We start from the raw sequence: 13,979 nt of genomic DNA on the forward strand, positions 1-13,979 counted from the left end.
CCAGCTGTGCTGACCAGGAGGGCCCTCGGGAACACTCATGACAGTGGAGTGTGGCTCGGCGCAGGAGGAATGCCGGCCATTTCTGCTGGGGTGGGAGGCGAGCTCTATAAATAGCTTGTTTAACTCACTGCGTCCAGGCCCTGAAAGGCTCCAGCTCGCATGCATTCCCCTTTTCCTTGTGCTGTTGAAAAAGGCCAAATCCTGCAGCAGCCGGGTAGCACCCACAGCCCTGCCCATGGGTCCCCTTGCTTGGGGACAGATCTACGTTGTCCCTTGGGATCACCAAAGACGTGCTGGCTTTCTGGGGAGCCTCTCCCCACCCAGTGCTGGCTTCAGGATGCTGCCGGCACCCAGCTGCTGGTGTAGGGGTGCAGGAAGGGGGCTGCCCCCCCCAGCCCTCTTCTCACACAAAGGTCGCTTGTACCCTCAGGCCTGGCATTCCTGCTGCTGAGGGATGGGGCATCCAAGGGGGAGATGGAGCCTGAGTACAGCTGCCAGGGCAGCTGCTGAGGACAGCCACAGCCCGCACACAGCCAGGCTGGGGAGGACAGACACTAGCAGCTGGAGAGACACAGGAGACCCCCAGGCAGGCAGACACTCCAAGAAGGCAGGGGATGGGATGCCATGGCAGCAGCAGAGGGCCAAGCCAGGCCGCTCCCTGTGGCATTTGCTGGCAGCTGGGAACCCCCACCTGCTGACCCCCTGCAGATTGTGGGCTGCCAGCTGCTGGGGCCGGCAGGGAGAGGAACCACCAGCTGCTGTCTGGAGGGGGCACCTGTCACCATAGAGCCAAGCGGGAGTGTGCCCTACAATGGAGCCTTGTGTGCACCATGGGGCTTGCAGCTGGGACAGTGCTGACAGCTCCCATACTACCCAAAAAGGAAGGCTGGGCCCAGCCACACCCAGGCCAAGCTAAGCTGTGCTAGTGGGGCACAACTACCCACTTTCCACAGGCCCTGAGCCCCCACGCACCAAGATCCCTCCAGAGCAGCCCCTTACCTCACACAGGGCCTTCTGCCCCTGCACACTGGCTGTGCCGGGACCCAGCCACCCTCCGTCCCATGCTGGGGACTACCACCAGCTAAGACCGGGACCCCCTGTTGTATAAATCATTACCAGCTGAGCCCCTGTCCAACAGAGCTAGGTTTATTGCCCCGAGCACAAAGAGAGGAAGCGAGCCTGCCAGGAGGGCAGGAGTGGTTATTGCTGCAAGCACGGCCTCTGGAGACCTGGGCCTGGGAGCAGCTAAGGGCCTGCCTGCCTTGGTTGGGCCTTTGCCCACTGCCATGCTGGAGCCACCCCATCATCCACAGGAACAAACAGGGCTGAGGAGTGTGGAGAAGTGCAAATACATTGGCACAGGAGCACATCTGTGCTGAGTGAAGGAGCCTGAGGGCTGTAGAGATCATTACAATGTGAAAGGAGGGGGTGAAGAGGAAAACAGACAACTGTGTACTAGAGAAATGCCTCCCAGCCATCAGCGCTCCTCCTTGGCCCAGCTCCACCTGGCAGCAGGAAGGGAGGCTAGGACAGCCCTGGGGTAAAGGCTGTAGTGGTGTGGCTGTGTGTGCATAGGATGAGAGGAGCACGGTGGGATGTGTTACAGTGGCATGTGGCAGGACAGTGCTTAAATGATAGGCTGTAGCCATACGGTGGGACAAAGTGGGGCAGAGAGTGAGGGGTGGGAGGAAGAGTTTGAAGGCCACGCAGAAAGAGTTTGCAGCAGAAGGTATTGAACACCAGTGTCCTGACCAGCTGCAGCTCCACGCTTTGGTCATGTTTAGTGCTGATGAGTGCAAGGCAATAGCATTAAGAGTGTGCACCTTCTCACCCTGGCTCCCCATGAATCAGCTGCCCTGCCTAAGCAAGGCAGCATCTGCTGATGCTCCCTGGGACTTGTAGCACATGCCACATGGGATGAGACAGAACTGGAGCAAGCAAAACACATCCTCCTCCTCTTCCCCCCCACAGCTCCCACCTCTCCCCAGGTGGACAGCCCCTACCCTGCTCCTGTGCTTGCCTCTAAGCAGCTGCCCCAAAGCTAGGTGCAGTGACCTACAGACTCCCCATGCTGCTTGCCCTCCTTCTCTTCTGGGGTGGGACAAGAGGAGGAGAAGCTTGGAAAGCAAGCCCAGCCCAGAAAAAGAGAAGGGCAGCCCCTGCCTGCCTTGACCCCTGCAAAATGCTCCGTGGGTGAGGGTGGAGCGAGGCGTGCTGAGAGGCAGGGTTGGTGGCTCAGCGTAGGATGGAGCAAGAGGAGGGAGATTATCCTGTGTCCATGGACCCAGAGGGAGGCACTTGGAGGTGGCCTGGCCTGCCGGAGTGTCCTAGTCACAGCGTATCTGTCCTGGCTCCTAGCCGCACATTGTCAGCAGCAGCCACTGCGGAGAAGGAGAGAGAATGAGCAGGGGCTGGTGCATGCAAACCCAAAGTCCCTCTGAGAACAAGACCTGACAAAGCTCCCTTTTGCATCTCTCAATCTTTTACACCTATAGGGCCGGAGGGCACTCTACCACCCACCCCAGGTGTCCCATCCACTTTAGTATCTTCTCCCCTTATCTCCACCCCACCTCACTGCACCGAGCTCTCACCTCAGCGATGTTCATGACGGCGGTGCCAGTGCCGTCAGGATCCATGCTGCGGAAGAACCCTGCAGGGCACAAGGGCAAGATGAGCAACACGTTCCTCTGTCCCTGCCCTCCCCAGCCTGGAGCAGCACTCACTGAACATCGTCTCCAGCTTCACCAGGCAGCAGACAAAGTTGTCAAAGTCCACACCCGACTCAGCATCTGCATAACGGGCAACCACCACCTGATGCAGCTTGTTATTCAGCTTGAAACCTGAAAGGCAGAGAGTACTCAGCACCCACAAGAAGTGGGAGAAGATGCAACTATCAGAGTTCATGGTCTCACTGGAAAGGGCCTACACCCCACCCAAGGAAGGGCACTGAGTCCAGCCTTGGTAGGAGTAAGAGATGCTCGCCCTGGAGCTATAGCCCATTGCCAAATGAATGTTAGCTCATTGACCCGACTTTGCCAGGGTGGGACCTCACAGGTGAGATGAGGATGGCTGGGACAACCCTGTGTGTATCCTGGGCTCTGAGGGTGCCAGCAGCAAGCAAGGATTGGTTGGAGAGAACCCAGCTTAGACATGGGCCTCATCTCATGACAGATTGGCTCAAAGCTCACAATGTAGGCTGGTTCCACAGTTCTCCACCTACTCGGGATAGGGCTCCTACAGCTTTCCTCCACCCTCAGCCCAGCCCCATCCTCTCCAGACTTACCAGCTGACTCTAGAGCCATGCGCATCTCGTATGAGCTCATGGTGCCTGATTTATCCAGGTCATACTGGCGGAAGATTGTCTGCAAAAAACATCACAGAGGATGTGAATGGCAGGCCCTTCCTGCAGCTTGGTCATTCCCCTGCCCCAGAAGGGTGCCATCCCTTGCATCCCTCTCCTCCTTACCAGCCAGCTGCGGATCTTGTTCCATAGGATCTGGAATTCCACCAGCCCCAGGCGGGCGCTGCCATCTTTCTGGACAGCAGAGGGTTAAGGAGAAGGCAGCCAGAAAAAGGGTGGAGTAGCAGAGCAGGCAGAGAGTGGCAAAGCAATCAGACCCTGGGTACCTTGAGTGAGAAGAAGCATTTCAGCCAGGCCAGTTCTTTTTCAAGTTCCCTCCCCATCCTGCAGCACAGGCAAGATCAGAGCCCGCAGGCCAAAAGGGAAAGTTCAGTGCTTAAAGCAGCTGCTGTGCAGCTCCCAAGGAACATCCAACTTTGGCTTAGTGCTGCCATGCAGCAAACAGGATGCTAGGACATATCTGGAAAAGAGCTCAGAGCAACTTCTCTGTGTTTGCCTGACCCCTCCAATTGCACATCCTTGTGCAAGCAGGAGCACAGCCCATGGCTCCTGTTACATGTTTACACCTCTCATCCTCAACCATAGGATGGTTTTGGGGGAAAGAACCCCAGCAACACTCTTACCCCACCGAGAATGCTTTAAGCCTGCGTGGTCTCACAGCATGCCGTGCTAGGGTGAAGTGTGGGTGCTGGCTGCTGTGTGTACCCACAGGAAATTGAAATACTGCACACTTGCTGCTGGCTGCCATCCCGCAGCACCCTCAGTGCAGCCACAAAGACCCTTTCTGCCCTTTTCCCAGTTACACAGCCTTGGCACAACTAGACAGTCAAGCCCTAGTTCCCACGGAGAAGTGTCCTGGCTGCCAGGCTGAGTGCCAGGAATGCCAGCCGCTGCCCACAGTGCCAAGAGGATACATCCATCAGGTTGACCATGTTACGGCAGGAGTCCAGACTGAACCCATCCGTCTTCAGATCTTTGTCTGAGGAGGAATGAGGAGGGGGATCATGTGCATCAAAGCACAACCTGCTGAACCTGCCTGGGTTACAGGGGAAGAGGGGAAAAGCACTCACGTCTAGCAATCACTCTGTTCAGAATCGTCTTGAGCTCAAAGACGCTGATTTCCATGTCCTGCAGTAGGAGCAGAGTTAGTAGAACCTCTTGCCTCCCCCCACCCCTGGGGGTAGCTGAGCTGAATTTCAGCATTTACTGGTGTGCAGGGCTGGGGTGAAGCACGCTATGGGCTGGAGCTTGCTGATGGAAGAGATGGGCCCCTCGGAAGTTGTGAGAGCCCCCACAGAGCCCCTTGTTCTGTGCAGCTCTGATGGCCAGCGGTCTGATCCCCTTTCTACACTCTCGACTTGCCATAGGCTTGGCAAAACTGTACCCACCTCCCCTGCCAGCTGCTGGAACATGTTCTTGAAGCCATCCTCAATGTCATCCTCGGTTATTTCCTCCTGAGGCCAGAAAGAGAGATTAGTAATCAAAGCCAGGTACTGTTCTGCCTCAGAGGTTCAACAAATACCTGAGCCTCTGGGTGAGAAGTTCCTCCTCCCACCTTTACTCCTTCTCATGTCCCCACCATTGAGATCCTTGCAGCCAGTCTCTGCCACAGTGCCATCCCAAGCCCACACAGCCACCTCCTGCCCATGGCTCCCACTCCTCAGCCCCAGACTCAGCTAAAGGAGACTGGTGGCTCCTACCTCATCTGCCAGGTCTGCCGAGATCTCTTCATCCAGCTCCCTGGGGGCAGAAAAGGGGAGGGGAGGGCACACACGGTGATGGAGGGCAGTGGAATCTGCTCCAGCACTCACCAACACATGTGATGGCCTGGGCCAACACATTCCCTAACTAGGCAAGGGGCTGGGACTTGGCAGAAGGCTTTATGGTGAAGACTCACGCTGTGTCCGACTGCTTCTCGGTAAAGACCCGCAGGATGAAGTCGGCCTCCTTGTGCGGCTCAAAGGTGGAGGGCACAACGATGTACTCGCCAGGGGGCAGCCGGATCTGGTTGCTCACTTCCCTCAAGTTGATGAAGGTTTCAGAGCGTGCCCGGGACTGGTTTCGCAGGAAGAAGTCCTTCTTCAAGTGCACATTCTGGCTGCCCTGGGCCTGAGGAACACACACTGTTGTGGGGAACAGCCCAACAAGAAGGGAATCCATAAGGAACAGTGGGACCAAGCAAGTGCAGTGGGGCAGGACATCCTCAGCCCTCAGCCCAAGCAGCTCTGCTGGAACAGGTGCCTGGTCCCACTGCACCCCTGCCCAGTGGCTGCCTGTGGAAGAGCCCTAGTTGTCCTTCCTAGGAAGGACCATCCCTCCCACACAGAGGTACTCAGCACCCTTTAGCACCCCAACCGTTGCCAGTCTGGTGGAAATCCCACGCCACGGGGCACAGGCAAGCACACATGCCTGTGGGTCTGCATCAACCCATTCCTGCCCACTCCTGTGCTCCCCTCCAAGAGGCAGATGGGTCTGGTGGCTCAGCACGTACCTCCTCAGGAACCTGCAGGGAAGAGAGAAGGAAAATGAGAGTGCCATTACTGGGGTTCTCTCTCCTATGGCAGATGGAGGGGGTGATGCTGACCCCCAGAATGGCCAAATCAGGTGGGAAAGGATTCCCTCAGGACAAGGATGCCAGGTCCACATGGGATTGGCAGGGCTAAGCTAGTCTGAAGGAAGCAGCACTGGGGTTGGGGTTACCTCGTAGACAGCGAAGCCGATTGTATGCATGTCGCCCCCTACTCGCCGCTCCCTCCTACGGTGCTTCTGCATCAGGGCCACCAAGAAGCTGCAGGCCACCTCGTCATCCCCAGGGTCATCATCCTCTTCCAGCAGCTTGATCTTAAACTGGGGATTGATCCAGAATGTGGCTGGAGGAGGAAGACATGGATGATACACCTGACTGAATCACATCACCAAGAGTGGAGATGCGGGAGGTACCTGGGTTGTTCCTGCAGCCCCCAGCAGTGCTCCCTCGGCGCCATGTGCCCTCGAACACCTGTGTGTGCCACCTGCTGAGCTCATCTTTGGTGAGGGCGTCGGGGGTTAGGTTGCAGATCTCCAGCCTGGAGAACTCCCTCATGAAGTCCCGAAAAGACATCCTGTGGGAAAGCAGGCAAAGGTTAAGGCCAAGACATGGCTGAGGAGTGAAAGCAGCTCTGGACTCAGCCCCAGCTGTCTCTTCTAGGTGGAGAGAGATGGAAATCATCCCAAAGCCCCTTCTCATGGCAGCGAGCTGAATGCTAGATGTCCTGTTGCGGAACAGGACTCATATGAACCAGGATGTCTCTAGTGCGGTTGGCACCCACCACCTCTTTCACCCTAAGTCTTGAGGAATGGGATGGGGCACTGGGGGCACAAAAGCCAGGACTACTGGCAAGCAGCCTGTCTAGGTGACACAAGCTGAACAGCTTCAGCCTGCCTACCACAGTGTGTGACAGGGATCAGAGCAAAGGGCTCCTTTTGTTCAATCTCCCATCTCCAGTGGAGGCCAGCAATAGTGGCAGAGGGAGCAGATAAGAGCAGCATCACCCCAACATCCAGCAACACAAGACCTGCACTTGAGGCTCACTCAGACCATCAGTGTTAATAGCCACCCAGGATCCGGACTCATCAATCACACTTTGAACTTACAAAACACCCCTGCAGTGCAGAGTCCCACAGGCTTCCAACATCTGCCTAAGCTGCTGTTCTCTGGTGACCCCTTTGTTCTGGTGGTTTTAGAAGAAAAGAAAAAGCTTCTTCCTGCTCACTCTGCATTTCCAGTTCCTTCTCAAGTACTTAGGTTCCCCTTTCAACTACTTGACAACACCACATAGCTGTGGCCCAGCCACCACCCTTTGGTGAAGATCCCTTACCTAATATTCAACCTATTAACTAGATCAGATAAGAAAATGTTACCAGGCTTTCTAGCAATGGAACAGCTAATAAAGGTAGGTCTTGTGTTCTGGGACAACTGCAGGTTCCCTTTCAGGCTCCCCTGCTCATTCCCAAACTGGATGCTGAAGAAGAGCAGCACTTTGCTCTGGCACTCACCAGAACTCTCCATCCTCCATCTTCAGTTGCAGCTCTTCTCTGTCACTGGGATCAATGTTGTCCCACTCAGGAGAGCTGGAATAGGCAGAGGAAAACAATTAGAGGAGAAATACTCAAGGTGAGCTACGATGTTTCCAGTGCTATGCAGTTTGGAGTTGGCCCTCAAAAGACTCATTCCCTGTTGTGAAGGATACAGTATGCTGTGAACTTCTACTTAGCAGCGCTGTGCAAGAGCTGTCCCAACTGTTTCATTAGCAGTGCCAGCAGCTCACTGAAGTCCCACCTGAACTTACCCATCACTCCAGGCTCCAGTCCACTCCACCTGACCCCAGGGGTTTCTGATACGGACGAGCTGTTCCTGCTGACCCCGGTAGTTCACCTGCCAGCCATCAAATGCAGAAAGTCAAACCCACACCACAGGCCTCAGCATTTTAGCTCTATACAGTCTTATGTACCCAACTCACATCTTTGAAGGCTGTGACAGAATAGGCATGGCCCTTCACCAGTTTCTTGAAGGTCACTGCTTCCATATCAAAGGCACTTGTGATCTGAAAAGAACATGCAAACCTCAGGTGTATGATTCATGTAGTTCTATTCCCCTACCTCTTCTTAGAGGAGGCTGAGACATTGCAAGGACAATGACCCTTTTTTTCGCAATGCTCCAGTCAGGAGCACTGAAGATTCATCGTGAAACCACTCAAACTTCAAAAAGTAAAACATTGTTTTGTGCTTCTTAAAACACAGCATTGTCACCAGGAGCACAGAGGTAGTGTCCTCATTAGCTACAAAACAGCTTACACATCAGTCTTAGCGATACACACACACTGCTGGGAGTGACAGTCTCTTTAGCAGTAGTATACCCCAGCCACACATTCAATGCAGGCAGTAGCTAACCCTGTTGCGTTTATTACTACTCCAACTTGCCAATCCAACAGGTACTGCTGTCAGTGGTGACAGAGAGGGTGCACACTGTTGTTTGTAGCTAAGAGGGAGAAGATGGAAGTGCCCAGCTCAGCTAACATGCAGATGCTGATACAGGATGCAGCCAGAGCTCTATGCAGAGCCTTGTTCAGCAGCCTGGCTTCAGATGGATGTTTCCCATTGCATCTAAACAAGACCATTCCAAGTCACTAAGGTACAGCCCCGTGCCCTTCAGCTGTCACACTGGTTCTCAGAAAGAGGCGAAAGAAGTTCCCTCCCATCCAGAGTCCCAGCAAAATGACCACTTTGTGTTTGGAGGAGGGCTGTGAGGCCTCACTTTGGGCACCACTGGAGAAGACATCCATAATTCACTATGAAGAGCAGTGTGATACTTACATCAATGGAGCAGCCCAGCAAGGACCCCCTCTCCAGTGCCTTGCGGATGATGTGGCCCATGTTGCGCGGTGCCCGCTTGAGGTCATACATCTCTGCTACGCCGCCAGTGAAATCCTCAAAGCCCTCAGTGGTGCTGCCCCCTGAGAGTGACTCGTAGCAGCCATTCAGCCTGAGCACCAGGCAGTGAGAGGGAGATAAGAGGTGATGAGGGCACAGTGCACTGCTGCTCCACCCCACCCCCCAGCAACTTTGTGCCCACAGTGGTGGGACTCACTTGGCGTAGGCCTTCTCCAGCAGAGCACTCCAGAACTCTGTGCACTCTGCTGAATGCACAAACAGGAGCTCCCCATCCTTGGTAGGCAGCAGGTCGTCCACCACCACGTCCACCCACTCACCAAACTGCCAGATCTGAGGGGAAGAAGGGGTGAGCAGGACATCCCTGAGGGATGTCCCCAACCCACCAGCTGTGCAGAGCCAGGAGTTCCCAGCCTACCTGGAAGTGGAAGATGCCAGCGTAGTCCTCCTGGAAGCTCTGCCCGTGGGGCACCACACGGTGCAGGAGTTCCTCGTTGAGAGTGAGGGAGCCAATGGCAGCCAGCAGCCAGCAGTCACCTGGAGAGGGAGAAACAGCTTAGCCAGCGGTGGTGATGGGTGCAGGGCCGAGCAGAAGCCCTTAGCATGCTCTCCCTCTGAACCAGGTGCTGCATCACAAGGGCAGCCTGCAGGAGGTGGCATTCTGTCCTGTGCGGCGCCCTGCACTGGGCTCCAAAAACAAGTGGAGAACCTGTGGAGAGGTCCATACCCCTTGCTCCTAGCCCATGCAGTATAATGGCAGGTGCCTGGACAGAAGCATTGGCTCAGGGCAGAGAAGGAACAATCCTCTGTGACCTGCTGTCTGCATCCAGGCCACCATGACAGCACCAGCAGCTCCTCCTGCAGTCATTTACCTGGAGCCTCCTGAGCACTCCATGTATCTCAGGACAGTGACTTTTGTAATGCAATTACACTTTGCATTTTAATAAGTTTCCCATTGTTTTCAGTCACCAAGCAAGAGGATTAATGCTGGTGCCTTGGCTTCAAGTTCCAAGCAATAACACTGCAATTCTCCTTCCAAGTGCTATTAACTGTAAGTGCTGCTCTGTGCCAGCACTGCTTTTTCCATTCTTTGCCTTGGTTCTCCTTCCTCTTCTTTTAAATCCTGTCATACATTAGCCTGGAGCCTGTATAACTTGTGCTGGGCTGTGGTTGACAAACCTTGCCTTCCTAATGACCAATGGAGAATCACCACAGTGCCCCAGGCTGTTAACACGCTCCAGTTACCACCACAGTCCTGAAACCAGTCTGCTCTGTTAAGGTGCACAACATTCTCACCTTGATCCAGGTCAGAAAACACTGCTGATGGCAGCCAGATCTGGTTTTGGAGATCACTGACTCGCAGTTCCCAGCCTTGCCAGCCTTCCCCACCCACTAACACTGCTCTCCTTATCTCAGTACCTGTGCTTCTCCATTTTTATGAGGCCTTAGCCTACATCTACCAGGAGTCAGTATCCCCTGCTGCCTTACAGCTTCTACCACCCTACACGAGGAGGGAGCTTTGAGTACAGGGATGGTTGTGCATAGGCTGGCAAGAAAACACACCGTGAGGGCCTGCAGAGAGATGCTGTGAAACCCATCCACTCAGCACCTTCTCTACACAAATTGCTCTTCTCCAAGCACACTGACCCTCCCCAGCTGCTGCTGCTCTCCAGACTGAAGTTTGGGGACAGGACTCCAGCACTTACCCAGAGCTCCCTGGCAGATATCTGTCCGGGTTGCACCACCAACAATGAACTGAGGGTCATCCACTAATTCCTGCATAAAGAGAGAATCAAGCATTGGATCTCAGCAGGACCTGTGCCCATCGCAGTTCTGACTCAGGAGAATGGGAGAATCATCCCTGAGATGCACCCCACCTGCCCTCTGCCATGGAAAACTGCTCACATCAATGCCATCACAGGAAGGCAAGACCTTCTTTAGCAGCAAATGGCTAGATGAGCATTGCCCCTGCACTCATGGCACCAATGGATACACAACCCAGTCACTGTGGGTGTCACACCTATGCTGGGACATGCAGAAGCAATGGCACAACTCTCCCATTGTAAAGCCCAACACGTGCTGCCTAGAGGAAGAATGGCATGCTAGACACAATGCTCTCTGAGTGCTCAGTGAGCGTTATTCCTCTGGGGAACGAGCAATGAAACACACTTTAAAGGAAGTTTAAGCACAGTAAGATGCAAACTGAAGCCAAACTGCAGCTTGGCACACCACATTAATGCAGAAACTGCAGGCGAGGGACACAAACCCAGCACTTACCGATGGACGCTTCCACTCTACGCCCCGTGTCTTGCTGGAGTGTGGCCCCAGCTCCTTGAAGCCAAGGGCAGTAGGACCAGCTGGGAACTGGGGGTCCCTGAAGAGGGCACCGCTTTCAATGCACGCTTGCTTGAGGGCCTCATAGTCCTGGTTGAGGTACTTGACAGCGTTGTTGTGCTCGCCAACCCCCTCTGCTCTCAGGCGGTCCCTCTGCAGCCGGGCAGCGATCCCTCCAAAGGGCATCATAGCTGGGTACTGGCACCGCTACCTCCTCCTCTGTGTCCTGCAATGAAATGGGCACTGTGAGGCTGCGGCATCCCTGGGATGGGAAGACACACTGTGAGGATGTGAGGCTGGGAAGGCCTCCCCCAGGCCCCGTGCCCGGTGCAGACAGAGGTGCCTTTTTGCTCAGAAGCTGGCCATGGCCTCCAGCCCAGCCGTCACGCTCCCATGCCTTCAGGGAGGCTCAATGAGCAGAGCCACTTTGACAGCAGGCTGGAAAGAAATAGCGTGCTAACTGCTGTGAGGAGCCTCCCCGTCCCCTCTGCACACGAGAGCTGAGAGCAGAGGAATTCCAAGCACTTTCTACCTCTGAAAATCACTTCTTCCAGCTCTATGCCTTGTCCCTAAACCTCTTTGCAGGGACAGCTTTCTGGTCACCGAGACCTTCCCTATCCGACTTTCCTGATGAGCATAAGCAGCTGCGGGGCTGCTTCTCTGCTACACAGCCACCCATGGCTGCCCAAGCACTGAGTCAACAGGACGGGAAGGGAGGAGCTCTCCGGGGAGCAGAGGCAGCTCTATCTGTGGGGCGCTGGGAAGGAAGAGGTGTGACAGCCCTTCCCCAGAGCACAGGGTGACTTGACTCAGGCTCAAGAGCAGGACTGTGCAGCCTGTCTGGCCCAGCTCCTGCTCGTAAAGCCAAACACCCCAGAGGTTTGACAGCACAAAGCAGCAGAACAACCCTTGGGTGAATGACCCATCTGCTCTCACCCTGCCAGAGCCAGCAACACCCAAGAGAAGCGTTGGGGATGGCAATGCCAGCCTGCTGCTTGCCCAGCAACCTGGCTATGGAAAGTCCCCTGTACCAAAGTGGTGCAGTAGCCATGGGAAGGCAAGTAGCACAAAACAGAGTGCAGGCTCATGGAGCACAGACATGGCTGCTAATCCCAAGGCCTGTCCTCCTCAGCATTCCAGAAGGAACATCTGCTCCACTCTACCACCCCTATCCCAAAGGCAGTCTCAGTCCCTCATCTTTCCTCCTCAACAGCTCCGAACCAATGGCACAGCCACTCTGTTGACTCCTGCTTGGTAACCAGGACGCTGACAGCAAGGTGTGTGTTACCTCAAGACCAGAGGGGTGATTCCTCCCGACTGCTGCCCAGCAGGGCTGCACAACAAGGAACCCAAGCACTGCACCCAGCTCCCGCCTGGCACGGAGGGGAATCCTCCTCCCTGCAACCTTCCCTTACGGTCCAGCCCCAGGCAGGGCTGCAGCAGAGCCGTGCACAGCCGGGCTGTGTCACCAGGCCAGTTATTCTTAGTGCTGTTACTCAGAGCACTCGGGCAGGCTGTGCTGGGTGGCAGGCGGGGGTCACACAAGCGCAGGGCATGGGAATGCATCGCAGACCGCAGGGTGGGACAGGAGCTGTGTGGGTCATGGTGTGATGGCAGGGGGTTTCCCCACAGAGATGCTGATGGATGCTGTGGGCACACAGCGGGCAGGAGGAGGTGTACAGCCAAGCAGAGCACAGCCAGGCTGCAGCACGGCTTTCCATAGGGTGCTACCTACAACTGCAGTAGGACGCAGCGCTGGCGGCACCCCGGTCTCCCCAGGTGGGAGCACTGCACAAGCAGAGCCTCGGCCGGCACCGCCCGCAATCTGTGCAGGCCTCCAGCCGCTCTACATGGGGACGGGTGGGCCCGGCGCCGCTCTGTCCGCACCCCGAGCCCCGCAGCCCGAGGGGATGTGGCCGCAATGAGGCCCGGCCCGCAGGCCTCAGCTCCGCACCCCGGGGCAGGGCGGCTCCCACGCGGCCGGGATACCGCGCCCCGGAGCCCCGCAGCGGAACGGGACCAGACGGGACCAGACGGGACGGGTCCCCCGGGTCCTCCCGCCGCGGGCCCACCGCGCTGAGAAGGGAGGGAGGGCAGGGCAGGGCCGGACACTCACCGTTCTCCCGGCGCGGAAGCCGCCGCCGCCCTGCCCGGCTCGGCGCAGCGGAGGAGGAGTTAGTGCGGGCAGGATGTGCGGGCGGCCCGCGGGCAGGGGGAGCCGCGGGCCGTTAAAGGCGCAGCAGCCGATGGGATCAGCCCGCTGCTCCCCGCTGCTCCCAGCTCTCCGAGCCGCCCCGCCGTGACTCAGCGTGCCGCTATGTGGGGCGGTGCCGCCCGCAGCGCCGGGCTGTGCTGCTACCTGCTGCCCGGCACTGCACGCTGCGCTCCCAACGGCGGCTCTGTGCCCCGAGGCTCCCGGCTTCTGTCGGTGCCCTGACGGCACTCGCAGCTCCGGCCGTGCCCCCTCTCTGATCCTGACCCCACTTTATCTCCTCTCCGTGGCCTTTTAAGCCGTTTTCAATGCTCCCATGTAATCCTTCCGCGGAGGCCGCCCTCCCCTCCCCGCCGTACCCACAGGAACGCGGCAGCAGGTGCTGCACTCGCTCTCGCCTCCCGTACCCCCCTGTGCATTCCTGTACTGCCCCTGCCCGGTGTGCGGCATTCCTACCGCAGCAATGAGGGCTGTTAGTGCCCAGGTGAAAGGGAGCGGGGTGCTGAGGTCAGAGCTGGGCCAGCCCTCACCTTGCTGCAGGCAGCAGCCGCTTACACAACTCAATCAGGGCATTTGGCCAGGCCAGGCCCAAGGCTTCCTTAGGAACAGCCCTGCTGCTGCGGCACGCCTTGCAGGCAGCAGAGG

General features: G+C 56.7%; 1 protein-coding gene across 2 annotated transcripts; it reads right to left on the reverse strand.

Annotated features, from left to right (window-relative positions):
• Positions 1-1,130: 1,130 nt before the first annotated feature.
• On the reverse strand, positions 1,131-13,440 carry CAPN11 (calpain 11). 2 transcript variants are annotated; one of them, XM_015857688.2, is made up of 22 exons: positions 13,239-13,440; positions 11,066-11,348; positions 10,495-10,564; positions 9,207-9,325; positions 8,988-9,121; positions 8,714-8,882; positions 7,861-7,944; positions 7,690-7,775; positions 7,397-7,471; positions 6,302-6,462; positions 6,062-6,231; positions 5,853-5,864; positions 5,259-5,470; positions 5,062-5,101; positions 4,750-4,815; positions 4,432-4,489; positions 4,276-4,340; positions 3,467-3,535; positions 3,284-3,362; positions 2,724-2,840; positions 2,592-2,650; positions 1,746-2,381 (listed from the first exon to the last, which is right to left on the reverse strand). In XM_015857688.2, the coding sequence occupies exons 2-22, from the start codon at positions 11,309-11,311 to the stop codon at positions 2,355-2,357; spliced, it is 2,118 nt and encodes a 705-aa protein (XP_015713174.1). In that variant the 5' UTR covers positions 11,312-11,348; positions 13,239-13,440; the 3' UTR covers positions 1,746-2,354. The 2 variants fall into 2 exon arrangements, with proteins under 2 accessions (XP_015713175.1, XP_015713174.1); XM_015857689.1 differs by lacking the exon at positions 13,239-13,440 and having other exon boundaries at positions 1,131-2,381.
• Between the last annotated feature and the right edge of the window lie 539 nt (positions 13,441-13,979).

Source organism: Coturnix japonica, chromosome 3, assembly GCF_001577835.2.
Source record: "Coturnix japonica isolate 7356 chromosome 3, Coturnix japonica 2.1, whole genome shotgun sequence".
NCBI classification, from domain to species: Eukaryota; Metazoa; Chordata; class Aves; order Galliformes; family Phasianidae; genus Coturnix; species Coturnix japonica.